Source organism: Eurypyga helias, unplaced genomic scaffold (assembly GCF_000690775.1).
Source record: "Eurypyga helias isolate BGI_N326 unplaced genomic scaffold, ASM69077v1 scaffold6182, whole genome shotgun sequence".
NCBI lineage: Eukaryota > Metazoa > Chordata > Aves > Eurypygiformes > Eurypygidae > Eurypyga > Eurypyga helias.
In genome coordinates, this window is record NW_010235213.1 from 77420 (window position 1) to 97104 (window position 19685).

The window sequence follows — 19685 nt, forward strand, 5'->3', positions numbered from 1 at the left end:
ACTGAACATGAAGCTCTGCTTTAGCCGGATTGGGAGAGCTGGGTTGGCAATGCCCAAGCCTGCCATTAAACCAAAAGCTTGTCACCCAGTGAGAAAGCTGTCATACAACTTGTGTGTTAAATTGACAGCTGTGTTATGGGGAAGGTTTTGATTCAGTGTGTCTAGGAAAGCTCAAGCCTTGCCTATCACTGACCAGACCTTCCTGATGGACTTTCTGGGACAGCAGGGAAAAGGCAGGCATGTGAGAGAGACCACTCTGGCCTTTTCCTAGCAGTGGCACAGCAATGCATCTGCCTGTGGTGCTTATTAGCAGCCATGGTGAAGATTGCATCACGCTCTCGACAGATGCTCTGAGTTCTGGACTAAATCAGCTGCAGTATGCTTTGGGGGTGGGCTTTCTTTTTTTCTTCATACACTTCCTGCAGTGTTCTGGCACAGAACTAGTGGTTTTAGGACACTAAACAGGTCTTGTGGTGAAATGTGGTTTCTTCCCACCTCCAGTGGCTCCTGACAGTGTCACTGTGGGCCACCTGACAGCATTTCCAAATGACCGGTATGGCTTAGGACACCAGGTGTGTAACCAACCATTCAGCCTGGGTTCACTCATCGGGAGCACAGGCCTGAGTGCACATGCCAAGGTAATATGCTCTGAGAAGCTGCCAAGCACCTTTCCTGGGCAGGACTGCACCTGGAAATGGGATGTGATGGTGTGTCCTCTGGCCAGGTTACATTTGAGTTCAGTATATAAAAGGAGGTCTGTGATTGTGGGCATTAGTATCACTGGTTTTGTCAGTTCTCCTGGTTTCCTCCTGACATTTATCTTAGGATGCACCTCTAGCTTTTCCTTCAAAAAAAATCTTCCTGATTCTGATCACTTTGTTACAAGATATCAGCCACGTAATTGTATATAAAGGGAAAGAAATATCCTACTTCTTAGCCCTCTGTTATAAGTAATATGATGTACTGTACAGTCCATGACACTGATTCCAGCACAGGTAAGTCTTAAACAACCATAAAGGATTTGCTGATCTCACAGCTGTCATTAGTCTACAGGGCCTTAACACAGAAGTTCTTACATGTAGTGTATGGATCTTACACATAGTGTGTCATGTCCATAGGAGTCATCACTGTAGCAAAAGAGTGTAGGTACATATTTATGCTTCTCTGTCCTCAGCTTTTAATTCCAACTCAAATCAATCTCCCCTTATGTCAGAGGCTGTTTGAGATATTAGGAAGGCCGTCAGCCTTACACTGCACAGTAGATGATGTGGGATGTTCCCACACACCCATGTTGGAGAAGCAAACTCTGTAAAAGGCACTTGAAGTGGAAGTAAAAGTCGACCTTCACCACTGGAATTCCCCCTGCTGCCTCCAAAGATCCTCTCCTCGGGAAGCGCAGACACATTAGCTTTTTTCTCTGGAAATGTTTGGGGTTGTTGCATTTCGCAGGAAGTGCCCGCCTTACAAGCTGGAGGTCTGTTGTTGCTCATGATGGTACCAAATAATAGGTACTGTATGCCAGCCAGCTAATAATTGTATTAATTGCTGCATTATGGTCCACTGCTTAATCTTTCTTCCTGGTAGCTCAGTGGTGCACATTAGCCTGTAATTAAGTATAGCTTCATGAAATATGTACTGTGAAGCTTGTTTAATAGATAAACTATTCTCTTATTTTAAAGTCCAATGACCTACATACTCAATGCTGAAAACCCCCTTCTTACTAATGTTATTTCTCCCCTGGGACCTTCCATCTGAGCAAATCTGTTAAATGAAGTAAAGGAAGCTTTGATCCAAACTAGGCTAAATCCATCGGAACAAATGGCTGACACATGTATGTATGCGGGTGTGTGTGGGAAAGGGGACGTGAGGAGGGTCAGAAGGAGAGGTGCAATTGTATGGTTTGTGAAAGATCCAAATCTTCCTCTTAATGTTGGAAATACATAGCTTAAGACAACAGTGTTTGCTTATACCTGTGGCCATGTTGTCTGCACACACGGAAACGAAACAGGCTCTGTGTGTTTCCTGGGGCAGAGGGCTCCCACTGAGGTCCCACGCTGAGATGGGACCAAACCCCAGGCAACTTCAAACCTGCTGTGCGCACAGGAGAACTCCACACCACAAGGGGTTTGGCTAGGAGCTGGCCCAAGTTGTGTTAGCCATAAAGAGGGTTTCTTTCAAACAGAGCATTCAGAAATAAACATTTTAAGATTTGAAACTGGGTATGAAAACCCCTCAAAATGTGTATGACGGAGTTTTAGAAAATGCTTTGGGCTAGCCTCTGTGTGCCGCCTTTTTATTTTATCTTCAGAGAGTCAGTGTCACAATTTTAATTCATCCTGCTGTGGAATCTAAATGCTTATTTGTTCACCAAACAGGTTGGGTCGAAGAGAGTTCTTGGTCCCACAGAGGCAATATAGTTAGTGAAGGTGGTTTTAATGACACTGTTTTCAATGAGTAGGAAGCTCATACACAGCCTCAAAACATTTAGAATGGTTGTGCACACTGCCATGTTTGCCTAAGCCAATGCTGCCTACACCCTGCTTAGTAGTTACAAGAATGGTGTGTATTGGAAAGAGACCCTCTTAGGCTTTACGTAGCCTTCCTTTCGCTTGTGCTTGCCAGCAGCACTGCAGTTTTTAACTCCAGGTGTGGTCCTTTCTTATGGGCTGCAGTGCGTCGCTACTTCTCCGGAAGGTTGTCTAGCCCAGGGAGTGGAGCTGGAGCTTTTCTGCCCTATTCCAGGAGCCCCATTGAGATGGATACAATGCAGGCAGAGAGGACAACACCCAAGGGATGTTTATATTCCTGGCCTGATGCTTAGCTGGGCACCATTTCCCTCCCTTCAAGGCAACCAGAGGGCCCACTGGCTCACACAGGGAAGAGTGGGTCAAGGGAGTGGAGAACACTTGACGTGACTAAGGCGGTCACAGTATTGCTGGGGCAGGAGGTTCAGTTTCTTGCTTGTGTAATTGCATAGTTTGTGGCCAAGTTCTTCATGGCTGAGATCCTTGGCCTTGGCTCCCTTTTGCAGCTCTGCTGGCCTGTCACCCATAAGTTGGAGATTTGCAGGCTCCTTGATTTGCATGTGTTGTTTACTGATATAGTTTCTTCCCTTGGTTTGGACTGTTGCTTTGAACTAATAGCTTGCTAGTGGAAAGCTAGGCATCCTTGTCAGGGTCTTAAAAACTGTGTGCAAGAGTGTGAGTGGGTTTGAATGGAAGGCAGGGGGCCATATGGGGCCCATCAAACACTTGACAGTTACACGGTCATACCTGGTGTCTTTATTTTGAAATGGAGGGCATCTTCATAATGTGTCTTTATGCGCAGCCAAGCTGTAAGCTGAAGTTGCTACTAAAACAGCCGCTAGTGGAAGCTTTGCTTTCTGTAAGACTTGGGCACTTCTTGATTGCATAAACCCATTCAAGCTTGAAAAAAAAAAAAAAACCAAGGAAAAGTCTGATTAATACCATGAATCCACAGGAGGAGTGAAACTGTCATAGGCAGAGCAGCTGCACCTCACACTTGGAATTGCCCTCTGTGCATTTGTAAAAGCAGTCAAACTTTGAAAAGGCTGGAGTGAAGGAGGTGCCTGCAAGATAGAGGCTGCTGGGGGTGATAAAGGGTTTCAGGCGCAGGGGGAGCAGCAGTCCCTGTTGGTCTCAAACAGTGTGGTAAAATCAAAGGGGTTGTCATTGCAGGCTGGAGTGCTTCCAAAATGCCTACCTGTCTGGAGCATGCATCTTTAAATCAGGGTGACTTCCGTGTGTGGGCCAGCTAGAACTTAGATGCAGGGGAGGTGACTGGTAGCCTCTATAGAGCCTCAGCAGAGCTGTCGTGAAATGGGAGGCAGGACAAGAGGGTTGCTGGCTCAAAGCTGCTACCAAGGCTATGGACTTCCTCCTGGTGGAGAATACACACAGGAATTTTGGCCATCCTCAAGGCAGAGTCCTTGTGCTGTCTCCCTCTTGCACTATAATGTCTCCTAATACAGCATTCAAGTTGCAGCCAAAAGGTGGTAATAACCAGCGCTTGCTTTTCGCAGGTGGTAGTGCCCTGGGAAGTGAGCAAGGGGTGGTGGTTGCAGAAGTGAGGGGACGGTTTTGAAGCAAACGCATGAAAATGCTCTCTTGGATTTACCTCTGCCTTCTCTGGAAAGGTTTTTAGCAAATCTGGATGTGCTGAAGCGATCTGTGCTCTTCAAAATCCTAGCTGGAAAATAGGTCATTTGAATCCTGCTTTGCATAAGGAAAATGAACATCCTCTCCCTCCTCTACCTGCTTGCTGAGCATGCCTCTTTGCTGCAGTCAGGCAGGTTGGTCAGGCTGTTTGTGGGAGTCCAGACAGTGAATCAGGGCATCAGTGAACTGCTGCTCCTCGGGGGTGCCCAGTGGACTGCAAAGCCTATAGACGAATGAGTGTTTCTGTTTACATCTTTCTTTTTTTTCAAAGCATCTTTCCTTTTGCCAATGTTTTGACATAATAGCCAAAACTAGTAAAATGTTTGGGCGAGTGGCCAGTGCTTGTTTTACTGAACAGCCTCAGAAACTGGAAATATCCGTGAACCTGAGGCTTTTTGAATCAAACAGTTGTGGTGCCAGATACAAAGAGAGCTGGGTAAAAACACCAGGCACGTTCAGGCTGCTTGGAACTCTCTTCCCACAGAGCACTGCTCCCTCCCTCTCGCCCTGAGCAGCTCTGGGTGAGAGCATTGGCTTTCCAGCCTGCAGACAGCAGGGCAGCACTTCAGCTCCTGCCCGGCTAGCTGGTGCCTCACCTCGCCACTTCGGATTAAATGGATTAACAGCACAGGGACGAGGACACTCTACCAGCCTCGGATGCAGTGAAATTTATGATGACATAAACTAAACTATCCACCTTGTTCAAGGGATTCAGTCTCACGTTGGCTGCGGGAGTTGGGTTGAGGCGTAGGGAAACGCGGGATTGATGCTGCATGGTGCCCCAGCTTCTGGTGCCACTGTGGGCAAGTCCAGGCTCCTGCAATGAGGAAGGGGGAAATAACACTTCTGCAACACTCAAAGGTGTTGCCAGTCGGTTATAGAGGGGCTGGGGGCTCTGAGGATGGGACTGTAGTGGGTAAGGAAGCTCCAAAGAAAGGCTTTGGAGGAAGGCATGGAGGGAGGTAGGTAGTGACTCCTCATTTATGTCTAATCCTGCTTTCTTTGGCAAAATTCCCTCAAACTGAAGTGGGATCAGTAAAAGAGGCTTTAAGGTTAGAAATATGTTGGTTTGTTGAAATAATTCTTCTATCATTAGTTGCTTGTGAGCCAAATCCTGGAAAGAATTCGTTTTGCAAATAATTTTCCCTTTAACTTAAGTGAGAGGAAGACAAGCAGCTTTAATTCTCTGCCTGGTATCTAGTGAGACAGTCGTGCTGCATTCATCGCTATGCTGTCTGCCCCATTGTGCACAGACTTTCAGTTAGCAAGGGTTCTGGTTTTGGTTTTGGGGGGGATTTTTTGTTGTTTTTTTCCCCATAGAAAACTCTCTCTTATTGCATGAAACCCTTTCATGCTGCCTGCTTGTTTTATTCTTGTGTGTAATGTGGCACAAGCAGCGTTCTGTTGTACTACCAGGAAAGAAGGCAGTCTGTAAGGGAAGTGCTTAATTTAATAAATTGCAGATTTTTGGTACATGGGATATTTGTTCCAACAGTGGGTTTTGCACTGCCCAAAATTTCAGTTTCAATTAACTTAATTGTATTCAATAGGCTGAATGTAAAGATCTTAAGTAGCATGTGAGTCAGGCTTTCAGAATGTGTGCTTGGAGGAGGCGGCTGCTGCCTGCTCAGCTGATGCACAGGAGTCCTGAGCCCTGGAAGCAAACGCACGGATATAAAAAGTGTGCACGGGCTGTGCGCCTTGCTCACGTTCCTGGCTTTTTTAAGTGTAAAGGTTTGACGTGCATGTCATAAATGGTGGCACTTTGTGACTGCGGGTGGTCGGTCTTTCTCTGCCTCCTTTTCCCCATACATCCACATTCAGCTCTACATGCACATCCTGTCTTCCCTCATAAAAAGAGATACAATAATAAAAAAGAGGCTTTATTAAACTAATGCAATAAAGGCATTTTCTTTGAGGATTTAAACACTTCATTTTTAATAATAAAAATCAAATTGTCATTGTTGCACCCTGTATAAGTTTTATTCAAATCAGCCTCTAAATGCTTTGTGCCTAAGCAGCTCTCTCCTGAGATGTGTGTGTTTTAGCATTAGTTAAATGAGTTTAAGAACGAGGCTCATACTCTGACTGTAGGCAGTTAATCTAGAGATCAGGAGATTTCTTTCAAATGAGGGACTGGTGTGATGCATGCAGCTACACTGAAGTGTGCTGGGAGATGGCTGGTCTCCCATTCACACCAATGGAAAGCCAAAGTCCTGTGAGTTTTGAAATTCATGTGAACTGACACAAATGTGGTACTACACGTTCCATCCCTTGAGACAGAGGATTTGGTCAGGGAACAGGGTGCAAACACACTTTTGCCCGATGGGAGCCATGACAGGATGGACACGGAGTTGCTGGATTTGGCTAACCACTCAGAAATTTCCACTGGCTATCTAAAGCAATTTTGCTCAGCAAAATTGGACTGGACAGGTTACCAGGATAAGCATTTCTAGGAGACTTCCAGCAATTCTGCTTCATATCCTAGCTGGAATTAGGAAGAGATGCAAGTTAATGGAGACAAAGCAGTGAGTGTTTGAAAATGAACTTGAGTCCTGAGAAGCCTTCAAGTACTTTGTATAGAGGTTCTTGTCGAGTGCTGTATACTTAGAGGCAAAGAAGTATTTTTAGAATTGCTGAATGTATCTTATTCAGCCCAGAAGACAATATTGAATGTGGGACCTGGAGTAAATGCAGAGAGGCGAGAAGATGTCACGGTAAAAGGCTGCCTTGATGGGAGAAAAACACAGCAGGCGGAGGTGCTTTTTATTTCCTTGAAGGATTGGGAGGAGTTAGTGCTGAAGAGCCTCCCGGGTTGACCTGCCTCCTCTAGCTTTCGATGGTGAGCAGCAGGTAATTTTAAACAGAACCGGTCATTTTAGCCTGGCAAAATCAAGTTTGTTGTTGTGTGCGGAAGGTACGATTTCAGTGTAGTTCAGTGGGCATGAGTAGCTGAGCAGGGGTTCCCTGCATGCTGCTTTCCATGCTGGAAATAGGCCTTGCGTGCTCAGCTGGGGGGCTGAGAGGGGACAGGTTTACACCACTGATCTTCAAGAGTCAGATGTTGAATTTGAATAAATTCTTACATTTTCTGATCCTGGTCAGAGTCACATCTATGCCTGATGGGAGACAATATTGAGGCTGGCAGTTACTAGTAGTGGGCTTAAAGTCCTTGGAGCTTAAGTACTACAGGAGCAATATTTTTCTAGTATTTCAGTGTTTTCTCTGTTGCTTTTGGCAATAGCTGAAGTACAGAGAGGCACAAATACACCGAAAGTATGAAAAAAGTGTTTATGCTTTTTTAGTCCTTCATATATATATAATCTCTGCATACAGAACATAAAAACTGAGGTTTAGCACATTAGTTGGGTTTATTTAAGTTTTTGCCTTGGCCAGTGTTTTGATGGTCCAAAGCCTGTTTGGAACCTCTTTTTAACCCTTGTGTCTGCTCTCGCAGATGCATTGCTTAGGTCTGTACGAGGGGGAGCACAGCTCCCATCCAAGTCATCGGACCTGATGCGTGTGAGGTCCTGGCCAGTGCTTGTGAGTCTTCTGCTGTCTGATGGCCCTCATCCTCCTCTGTCCCCAGGACATTGGTGTCTGGGCTGCACTCCAGCATGACCTCCTCACCCCCATACAGATTGCTTTTGAAAAGCTGTGGTTGCAAAACTGTCCTGCTGGTGGGTCTCTGGTGGTGCAGTGTGCTGTCCCACTGAGATCTCATTTACACCCTTTCCAGTCCTGAGCCAAAGCCCTTCAGGAAGAAGGGGAAGGGCTTCGCTTGCCTTCTGTGGGCTTTGGTTGAGCCTTTGTGCTGGCCTTGAAGGCTAGTCAGTTTGTCCTTTGGATGCAGGAGTCACTGGTTAATATGCACTCTGCATTGTAGTGCATCATCTTTCAGAAGTTGCTTAAAAAAAGGATTTCTTGCCCATGAAGTTTGGGTTCTTTGTGCTGGAAATCCTGTCATCAATAAAAATAAATGAGTTCAGAAACAAGGTTTCATAGAATGAATGCAAAGCAAACCCCCAAGACTGACTTAGCTGACTTGAAGGACTACATTTCAGCAATTTTGAAAATACACTGTCAAAATTACTTCTACCTTAAATAGATCCAACAACTTTTTTATTTTGATTGGACATGTGCTCCATTCTTCACCGCTGGTATTACTTTTTTATAGTCAATTACGGATCCAGTGTGCGATTTTAAAAATGGTGCAAGTTCCAAGGGTAAACCAAACTGTGCCTGCAGAGTCCTTGTCTCGGTGTGAGCGCACACCTCATTTGTGAGCACAGCCTGTGTGAACGTTAAGCTTTTCATCAGCTTCCCCGTCAGCAACTGGTTTAAAAATGATGCACAGGAGTGGTAAAGCAGGGATATTATCAAGCTGCTTGTCCTAAAATGTATCCTGAGAGCTATGTTCAGTATAGATCTGTTTGGCTGTTTAGAAACACTTTGAGACTTTCTAGTCCCTGAAGATCATCTTTTAAGTCTGCAGAGTTGGTTACTCTGCGAACAGCCAAATTTCTTTTTTTTTAATATGTGAGATGTAAGTAAGTCGGAATGAGCTAATTTAGCCAATGGAATTTTATAACAAATGTACGAATGCTGTGGGTTTCCCTTCCCTCACCCCCTCCAGCACAAACATAATTTGCAGAAATGAAAACAGTCCCTGGCTGGCTTTAGGGTTTTCTCAAAAATAGAAGCAGTAGGGTTTGTCTGGCTGGGCCAGTTTCCTCACCACACACCTGGTGTATATCACTTCAAAAAATACATTATGCCTGATTAAATTACAATTAAATGAAATCATGATCATTTGTTTTTCTGGAAAGAAGATGTTTTGCATATTGAAAGCCTAATTTGTTGCAGGTGACAAAAAGGCTGAACAGATTATTTAATATCACTTTATTTTTTATAATGTTGCTCACTGGTTAGTTCGTGTATACTTCAGTAGCTCAGAATGGTATTGTTGTAAACGTTATTGCTCTCAAGATAGTTCATTTTATTGTCCTACCCTATCACTCAGCGATCTAGCCACTGTTGTTTACCGCGTTGTTTATCTTCAGCTGCAGGAGGACATGAGATTTTTCCCTCTGAGTCAGTTTTCTTATTATCTGTCCTGCTGTTTACATGGTTCCTAAGCTGCCAAGGCACTTGGAGGAGCTGCGGAAAAACCCTCTTTCCAACCAGGTTTTCTACCTGAGGGCCTGGGGGAGCAGGGCTTGGCCCTCCCCGAGGAGCTGCCTCTGTCATGCACTGGGGGAAGGAGCTGGTCCCTTTCCCTGGAGCTGGTGCCTGCGGCAGGAGGTGAGGCTCCCGGCAGCTGTACAGCCTGGGGATTGGGCAGCGATGCAATTGCTGCGTCCCTGTGGCAGAGGTGAGACCCTCATAGAAGCAAGAGGCGCAGGCTAGGGTTCAAAACCACCCAATCTACCCCATGATAAGCTGTTTCTGGTGACGACTCAGAGCCTCCAAACACAAGAGTTGGTACCTCTTAGTGCCATGGCCAAGCCACTTGTACCTGTAAGACTCTGATTTACATAAGGAGTCAATGACTGCAATGAAAAGTAATTGCTGGCATGCTTTCACATATGTTTCTGCTCTCCATTTTTGAAATTGGACCATAAATTTAGCCAGGCTAAGATGGAGGGAGAAAAAGCTGTCTTAGAGTCAGTTCCAGGAGCTTTAAGGTACCTTTCTTTCAAGCTGAACCCATTCATTTTTGAAGTTGATTTTTTTTTTAAAAAATGAGCTATGTATCTTTAAAAGACCCAGGAAATTAAGAATTTAGAGAATCAGTGGAACTGATATTTATTTATTGCATTTGGAGAATTTTCCATTGACTTTGAGGGAAAATTGTAATGGGGTCTTGATGTATCACTTTTGGAATCATTCAAGTCATGGCTTCAAGCTTCTGTATGTCCTTTTTTTTTCATTAATCTCATTCAGCCTGTGAGCCTGGCAAACTTTGGAATGCTTTTCAGAATTTCCCTAGCTTCTCTGAGGAGTGGTGAACCCTAAGGAGGAAGCCAAGTATGAGTATGCAGTTCTGTTGAGGTCACAGGGAATACCAGAGGCCAGCCCAGCACTGCACCTTCTTCAAACTTTTTCCCAGGGTAGACCTTTTCTCCAGCAGTCTTCTCCCTATGATCCCATTGCTGACTACAGGGTCCCACCATAGCTCCATTCCCAGCTCCAAGTCTTTCTGGTAACTACTCTGATAATTGCAGGAAAATGCAATGAGAATCTCTTAGCTAGTTTATGTAGATGAGGAACTGAAAAGATGGAGCTATGTGCAGCCTACCTTCAGATGGCACGTGGAACTTGTTCTGAGCACTTCTGGTGTAAACACCACTGAAGTAGAGCTTTCATGTATGTGTTTTAATGCAGGTGTTTAATAGCAGGTAGCAGACAAATGCAGATACAGATACGTCGTTCGCTGGTCTGTTGGTTTTGTCAGGCATATGGTAAATAAGATCAATATATACTAAAAATGTTGGCATTTGGTCAATTGCCCAACTGTAGTGGCAGTGGTTTAGCAAGGCCGTTTGGAGGAGACTCTGATATGGAAGAAAATAAATTCAGACTAAATATTACAGGGTTTTTGACTAAGTGGTTGCTTTCTAGTAACATTTTTCTTACAAGAAAGGAGTAAGCCTTGACTATACTCATGAGGCAGCTTGCCTTGGTCATGTCTGTGAAGTAACTGCAAAATGCTCATGTCAGCAGCAGCAGCGGTTGTGTCTGGGGCCCTGCCGTGTCCCTTCGCACACAGCTGCTGAAGGTCGCCCCTCTCAGCAGTGGGTCAAGGTGAGCCCTCCCAGCTCCAGCTGGGACTTCACACGGCTTCTGTGGCCGGCGCTCCTGGGAGCAGCGGTGCAGAGAGCCTCTGGGTCATGGTAGGCGGGAAGCAGGAAGGGCATTTCCAAGGCCAGGGAAATGTTGGCGGAACAGCCTTTTAAAATAATGAGCCTGCAACCACCATTTCTTATGGCATGTTATAAGTAGTCTCGATGGGCAGAAATGATTCTCCTCTTCTTCTTTGCATACCGGTTCATTTAAACAGCTGTAGTTCAGGAAATTGCTGTTGCTGCTTTTGGGAGTGAAATACCCGTTTGTGAGGTGTGGGGTGTGAGGAGGTGTGTGGGGTGTGAGGAGGTGTCTGGGGGAAGCTGGTGGCACACGCTGTGCCCCAGTAGTTTCTGTAGGCCCTGATCCAGGTTTTTGTGTTGTGCCTTTAACTTCTAGATAATCTGTGGGACTGTTAAGTGTGTACAGTTATGCATAAATTTAATCCCATCATTAGATTTAAGCCTTTTTTAATGACATTTTCATTTCTTCAATTCTTTTTTTCCCCTCTTTTTTGGAAGTGCTGTGCTGGTTACCTCCTGGTATAATGGCTTTTGTAAAAACCAGATGAATATGGTGTTCATTCATGGTTGCAATGTGAAGCCTGTGGTATTTTAAAATGAGGCATGAAAGAATGGGTTAAATCCCTACAGCTAGATTCTAAGGCTTTATTATTGCTCCATTTGTCTCCTCTCAGAAACGAATGTCCAAACCAAAATGAATGGACTGAAATATCAAAACCCAGCCAAACGTTTTTCTTTATAAACCTCCTGCACTGTTTAAATGTCGAAACTAAATTTACCAACCTTGGCAGATTTGTCAAAGATGAACAGGATTGCCAAGCGTTCCCAGTTTCAAGTAAAAAAGAGAGAAATCTAACAGCTCTTAAAATATTTGCAGCAAGCACCTGGTGGTAACTGCAATTTCTCCTGCCCAATGCACCTACCTTCCTATCCAGCATCTCCCTAGTCAGAAGCTTAATACAGTGCCAGAATAGGACAGTCCCAAAATAAACCCCAGCCCCAGAAGACAAACACTTTCCTACAAAATATCCCCTCTGGGAGAGCCCATGAGATTCTGCTGTAGGTTCTCAGTATTGCAACCCAGCTGGTTACACTAAACAAATTTAAAAAATATAAACCAACCCAACACATGACTGGGCCTTTTTTTTTTTTTTTTTTTAAATTTTTTGAACCAGGGCTTGTTGTCAGAGATCCTGCGTAAAGAAGAAGACCCTAGGACAGCTTCCCAGTCACTCCTGGTAAACTTAAGGGCAATGCAGAATTTCCTCAATTTGCCTGACTCGGAGCGGGATCGTATCTATCAGGACGAGAGAGAGAGAAGTATGAACCCCAATGTGAGCATGGTGTCTTCAGCTGCCAGCAGCCCAAGCTCCTCCAGAACCCCCCAGGTAAGCTGCAATCCCTCGTTACCTGTTTGTTGTGTGGATTAGTCCAGGGAAGGAGTTCCTCTCCACCCTTCCCCTGTCTGTTGCTCCCCTCACCCAGATGAGTTGTGGAAATCCTTTTGTAAGATTTTGGAGTGGCTGTTGAGGCATGTGTAGTGGATTTCAGTAAAACATTGTGATGATGATTATAGCTTTAGTCAATGCCATAAATGCAAAAAAGTATGTAATATTAGTGCCTGAAAGAGTGCGTGTCGGCATTACATACAGGCTGTCGGTATACATCCACAAAATGGCTATTATAGACTCTGTTCTAGAAAAACAACGCACATAACTATTTATCTGTGTGCATTACACTCTGCAGAACTCAGAGGAAATTTCTGGGCTTGTGGAGAGATTTATATATGTTGAAATAAATAGTGTGTAGTGAACCGAGTTTGACAGTGAATTAGGCAGACGTTGCTAGAGATGAGTGAGCTCTGTATTCTGCCTAGGAAATCACAGTCCTTCAGTTAGAGGTTTACACAGATAATTTTTGGAAGCACGGAAAGTAGAGACGGGCAGGGTGCTGGGAAAGAAGACAATGCTTTACAGCTCCAAACTAGCTGTCATCTCGTTGACTTAACTGCACGTGTTTATTAACGTGCTGTTGCCACCCACTTCACGGGTAGGTTGTTCCTTTGCACTGAGGAAGAACATGCACATAGTACACTGTAATAGTCAGCCCCCTTCTATCAGGCTGCTCGCAGTGCCAGGCGCATACCCGGAAAAAGCGAGGGTCCTTGCACAGAGGTGATGATTAACTCCTGTCATGACATTTGCCTAACTTGAGTTTGAAATTTCTAACAGTGCAGGCATGATGGGGCAGTTCTAGCACTTGATTTTTAGGAAATGAGCCTGTGTAACCTTCCTCCCTTGGTGCTTTCACAGCCGTGTAGTCTGCAGAGTCTCGGGTTGTGTTAGCCAGGCTTACGGTAGTATTTCTGAGCACTTCTCACATGGAATTCTGTAGTAACAGCTGCTAAAAATAAGAAAAATAAGTAAGCATGGGGTGTGTCTGTGTTGTTTTACATGCAGACTGATCGTCCTTAAGAAAGGTGTGTTGATTTTGTAGAAACTGTTGAGCTTGTTCAGTTTAACCCAGGCACATCATGTATTTAACACAATACATGATGTAAAGAACTTTACACTGAAAGCAAGCATATCCTGCCAACCCAAGTTTGATGCTGAATTTTTATTACATAGGAAACTCATTGTATACCTCTTACCTCTTTTAGTTACCTCTCAATGAATATAAAATTATAAAGGCAACAATTTTAACATTTAAGTAGTGTATCCACTTCCTGCATTTGTATTTATTCATGAAAGAATTAGCTTATTCCTACTTATATTTAGTGCAATGGATTTTGCAACTAGAATCAAATAACAGAAGGAAATGGAGAGTTAGATGCAATCTAGTGGGAATAAAAATTGGACCTACTGCCCCATCTCATTCCTCTGTCCAAACATGACATTTTCCCATCTTCTAGCCACTGCTAGAGCATAATTTAAAATAATGTAACTTTTGCCTGCCTTTTTAAGAGCTAGGCGTTGCTAGAAAACCATACACTGGAAATATTAAGGAGCCCATCCTTGCTTTATTTTGGCTTGTAGAATCCAGTAGAATATCAAGAGGTTTTTAATCAGCAAAAGCAACACACAAAGGTCTGTGTACCCAGTGCTCGCCTTGTGCCCGCTGGATAACATTTCCCCAGCCCTCAGAGGGCCAGCACCAGTCAGCACAGGTGCTGTTTTGACAACTTGGACACCTCTGCAAATGAGGCTGCTTCCCAGCTCCCGGGCAGGCAGCACGGCTACTGTGCTTCCCCATATGCCCAGTATTCCTTCTGAGGAGACAAATGCCTTTCTCGTGTGCAGCGTGGCGATTCCCGGCAGCGTCCCCAAGCAGGGATGTTACCTACCCCAGAGCAGCGGGGTAGGGCTGTTACCTACCCCGGAACGCTGCAACAACAGTGGTAGGAGCTGTATCGTCCTTTCAGGAATTGAGTTAGGGTGCCGGAGAAGTTGATGGAATGGCATTTGGAAATGTGGTTTCCATAGATACCGATCTCCTGCGGCAATACTTCCTGGGAATGAGTGCGCTGGGTAGGAGGAGAGCATGGGCAGATATCCGTGGAAGTGCTGGGGCAGTTGCACAGGCGGGTGTAAGGGCCCGCAGAGTAACCCGACCTGACTATCCCTAACTCCCAGCCAACCCCAAACCCCCTCGAAGGGTGTCCCGTGCTCAGGACCTGCCCCAAGGTGCCAGTGGCACCTGCAAATGGCTGTGAGTGCTGTGGGCAAGAGGCTCTGAGCCATGAGGGGCTATTGGCTGCATGTGGCAGTGGGCAGTAAGGGCTGGGTTTCAGCCCTCCGGCGCTGTAGTTCCAACGCTCCTTTTTCTCTTTTCCTTACTGTTTGTAATTAGGCATCTCAATCATGGCAAACTCCTCCTTAATATCATTAAGACCAGTTTTGAATCTAGGTCTCTAACACAAAATACTTTCAGTGACTGTGATATTTTGGTTTGGTACTTGCCCTGCCTATTTCAGTGATTGAATAAAAAGTGGCCCAGCTTTCAGGGAGTGTAGGACAGGCTTTCTTCAGACATGTGGCTGTGGAGCAGTGGAGGAGACCCATGCAGGATGGAGCTATATTTTAAATCTTTCTTTTATATCCTAATTTTCTTCTCAGGATCTCAGGCCTCGGTAACAGCCTTTGAGGCCACGGTGACCTCGGCTGCTGCACCAACCAAAGGCTCCAGCAACTGAGAAGACTTTTTTTATACCCGTCACAGCACTGCAGGGCCTTTGGTAAAACTAAGCTCCATTAAATGAGTCCTCACAGACTTGGGCAGTCCTCTTCCTTCCCATGATCTCTGTTGTTTTCTTGTTTCCCACAATTGCCCTAACTCTCCCCTATCTGTGAACACTGAATTTCAGAGCATGGTGTCTCTGTCGGTCCACCCGTTGGGCTGTATCCTGCGTGTGTTCATGGCTTCTGGATGGTGGTGGGCTGAGTACTGACCTCCCGGGGGTCACAGGTGGCCCCAGCTGCTGACCAGCTGCTGCTGCCCGAATGCAGGGGGCTAGCCTTGGCAGGAACAGGAAAATCTTGGGCCCTTTCTACGTGGGTCCTGCCTGCAACAGGCAAGGAATGAGCCTTGAGGGGTAGGAAAGGGAGAAGATACAGGTTGGTTAAAGCTTTACCTGGAAGCAGTAAGAGGAGTGATTAGCCTGGATTGTTGTCTTGATGTGATTTTGGCTCCATTATTAATGTGGCCTGTGGTACAAAAAAGACATTAGGGAGAGGAAGATTTGGAGGACAGCAAAACAGGAGAAGTGTGGAGGTTTGGTTTTGCATAGTTAACCTTCCCATTAACAAATAGGCATCTGGGCGTGTCTGCCTAGTTAAAAATTAATATTAGATGTACTCTAGCAGGCTCTGACTCTGGCACAGAAACAGGAGCCAGCTGAAGAGCTTTATAATTGGGCCAAATATCTGAATATCACCAGGGTTTATGGGAGGTTTGGATCTATCAGGAAGCGTGAGCTTTGCCACCTAAGTTGTTCTGTTTGCTAAGACCTTTACGTTTCAAGAGAAAACAGATTGATGTCAGTAACCTATGTGTTTCCCTTAAAAGGTGTAAGGGGTGCAGTGATTAGCCCTGGTATCTCTTCTCTTTGAGCTCAGGAAAGCAAATGAGATCTGTCTCTCCAAGGGGCTGCTGGTGCTGGGAGTGCTCCGTGAGTCCCTCACCGCCCTTGTTCCCTTCGCCTGCCGGTGTGTTCCGGGGGGTTGCTGCGTCCGAGTGGCTTTAAAATAAGTCTTGTAGCAACCTGATGAACTGCATTGGTAGAAGTCCTGCAGGGGTAGTCCAGCCCGGGGAAAGTACTGGCAGCGCCTGTTATTGTCCTTCATTTGTCACAGAAGCTGATGGGAAATCATTCAATTAAAAGGAGTGCAGCGGAATACACAAAATCTCAATATGAGTTTAGGAGAATAAGGGCAGCACATCAAAGGCATGCCAAAGCCCAGCTTTATGAAATGATTTTTTTTTTTTTTTTAATTTCCACTGATTTCCTAGGTGAAATTAGGTGACTCTCTGGCTAGCATAATGATGATAAGGCTGGGAAACCATACATACTCAAATGAAATACGTATAGTTTTAATAAAGGATGAGAGAGAGTGCATTAAATTGAGTAATAATTTATTATTTAGAGACCTCTACCCATTTACTCATTTTTTCTGGGAGAATTGGCTCTTCCTCCAAGGTGTAGGGTACTTTTAGAGATGGGGGGAGAAGGTAGAGGCTGGTGCCTCTGCCGCAGGAGCTAGCTGTGAAAGCCAACTTCAGCGCCTGCCTGCAGCCGAGTGCCCTGGCTACCTATCCTGTTGTTGAGCTGCTCAGTAAACACGCTGGGAGAGGGAGAGGGGGAGAGTTGACAGGGCCTTGTATGTCCTATAGGAATGCACTGCAATTATTTCCAATCACAATTAACCTGATTAGAATAATGGACAGGAAGTGTCCCTCTGTAGCTAATGCAGTTTGGCATCAGCTGACTGAAATCCTCTGATAATTTCTGCACAGATGGCTGGGCTGAAAGCAGCACTTCTTTAATTATTATTTTCATGGTCTCTTGGTAGGCCAAAACCTCGACACCAACAACAGACCTCCCCATTAAGGCGGACGGCGCCAACGTCAACATCACAGCTGCCATTTATGACGAGATCCAACAGGAGATGAAAAGGGCCAAGGTATCTCAAGCTCTGTTTGCCAAAGTGGCTGCCAATAAAAGTCAGGTGAGTGGTAGAGGGGTTTTTGCTGTTGCGGGGCTTTTTGGGGTTTTGTTTTTAAAGCAAACTCTGGGGTTGGAATGAGACCCATCTCCTCCTCCCACCAATAAAAATACATCTGTTCCTACAATAACAATAATCTTCATCTCTGGGGAACCTGTCGTGTTTTTGGCTTTTGCTGGCTTAAGTGGTTTCCTTTTCCATTTTAAAATAGGCTGAGGAAAGGATCAGCTCAGAGCCAAGCTTTTTCCTCCTTTTTGTACAAACACGCATGTCTTCTCCTATGTGTGGTATATAACTTACACCTCTGCTCGTGGGACAAGGACCTTTCCAAATGATGGTATACTTTTCCTTTGGTAGGCAAAGAAATTGTTTTCTTAAGTGATTAACTGAGGGAAGGCAATGGGAAACCACATATTAGGCAGGTGTTTCCTTTTTTTGCATGCTGTATGTGCTGCATATGGTATTGCCATGTGAATAATTCACCTCAGATCCAACTGTTTTTACTAAAAGGCTTGAGAGGGCACTGCAGTGAGGTCTCTTGGATTCATTTCCACCTTGGGTGTAAAAAATATGTGTGGGCAAACATAGGTCGGGGCGAAACTCTTCAAGAGAATCTATTCAGAAATTTCATCCAGCTCTTTAAAAGGTATAGAGCACCAGAAGGGGTATTGTGGGAAAGATGAGAGACGGAATTTTTTGTAGGAAGGGATTGGAGACCATTGGAAGGATTTGTTTACTCATTGAAAAGGGCTGCTTCTGATCCTGGATGAAATTACACAGTTGTGCTAGGAGAGGGCATCAATATGCACAAAAAAATGCACAAATGTGTTTGTGACAATGAGAAAGTGGGACAGAAGGATCGAGATACATGCAGTCTGCAAAATACACACTTTCTTTTCCTCTGAGCAGGGGAACAGCGTAGTCTTTAAAGTAGGTGTAAAATAAGAGGTTGAAAGGCATATAAACAAAGCATGAAAGGCTATCAAAGCACATGGGAGAGCCTTGTCCTTGTGACAGGTATTTGTGCACTGACACATGGAGTTCTGATTCATTTTTCCTTCCTCATTTAATCATTAATTTTCTTTGCATTTTGCTTTTTCTTGTCAGGGTACAGAGGTTACAGTCTGCAACCCCTCTACCCCCCAACAAAATCCCAGGCACAGTATGAAATACATAAAAGGAAAATACCATGGAACCCTCTTAAACTGTTAAATGCATAAAAATCTCATGTACCACATGGCAAAATATAATGAGAACTGGAGCTGTTAAACGAATAAAGCTGTTAAAAGCATAATGCCACTTGGCACAACTACTGTGCATTTAACGGTTTTCCACTGTGTAATAAATGACATATGTGGTAAACGTGCAGTAAATATAAAAGCTGCACAATTGATTTTGCAAACGTGCCCCTTATTCTTTACTCCATGCAGATATCAAAGTTCCACCCAGAATCCAGACTGGACAGCTTTTAATAAGGAGTGTTTAACACAGACCGAATGCCAGCCTCTCTGAGGTTTGGCTTAAAATTGCCTGCAAGCTTCCTGTCATTATGCCCAGAGGCTTCTTGAAATAGAGAGGGACTGAACCACCCAGCAATGCTTTGGGTGGCTCACCAGCTTTGGTCTGTGCCAGCTTGAGTGCACTTCTCTGAAAGCATTGCCCACCAGCACCAAAACAAAAATAAGCTCTGGAGTCTTTCACGTGGAAAAAGAACCGGGCAGATTTTGAAAGCCAGATGCAAAAGGTTAAGAAGAGGATTCACAAATGTTATTGTTTAAAGCAAAGTTACTGCACATAAAGGTTTTGTTTCTGCAGCAGCAGCGAATAAAGAAGTGTTTCTGAGGCTGATGTTTCTTTTGTTCCACAGCCCTGCCAAAGCAATCCTGGCTCCCTGGGATGACCCGGCATTTGCCACGCTGAGATGTCATAGCGCTCTGCTGGAGCATGAAAGTGGTTTATGGGGGCACTGGAAGGCAGGGACAGAGAAGCCGTAGCCAAGAACCATAGTGGTTTGGGGCCTCCCCCTGCCCCAAAGCCCACCTGTGTGTCTGTCCCCGGCCTGGCTTGCCGTGCCTGTGCTGTCCCACCACTGGCTGGGGTGCCCTGTGTCAGGGAGGAGTGCCAAAAGCAAGGACGCAGCTGCTTGCGTCAGCAGAGCCATTGGCATGGTGGGGCGGTCGGTGTGCCGCCTTAGGTCTAGCTTGTCTAAAAAACAGCGGTGGGGCTTTCCCAGTGCTTGCTGCGTGGTGGGAAGTGCTCATTGTAAACTGCCCATGTTTGCAGAAGAGGACGTTTGAAAGGGGAAACAAGAGCTAGTCTGAGGGTTTGCTTGGACTCTCCGCCAAGGTTCGTTCACTTGCTTTTCTCCACAGGCCTGGCTTGTGTTGCGTTGGCTTCCTCTATTATTCCCTCACCCC

The 19685-nt window shown here is 45.2% G+C and overlaps 1 protein-coding gene across 1 annotated transcript in view; it reads left to right on the forward strand.

Moving 5' to 3' along the window:
• SATB2 (SATB homeobox 2) overlaps window positions 1-19685 on the forward strand; it is a 109298-nt gene that overhangs the window by 58352 nt on the left and 31261 nt on the right. The window contains exons 8-9 of the mRNA XM_010146662.1: window positions 12223-12435; window positions 17116-17271. Of these exons, the coding sequence (XP_010144964.1) occupies window positions 12223-12435; window positions 17116-17271 (369 nt within the window). The remainder of the gene's footprint in view (window positions 1-12222; window positions 12436-17115; window positions 17272-19685) is intronic.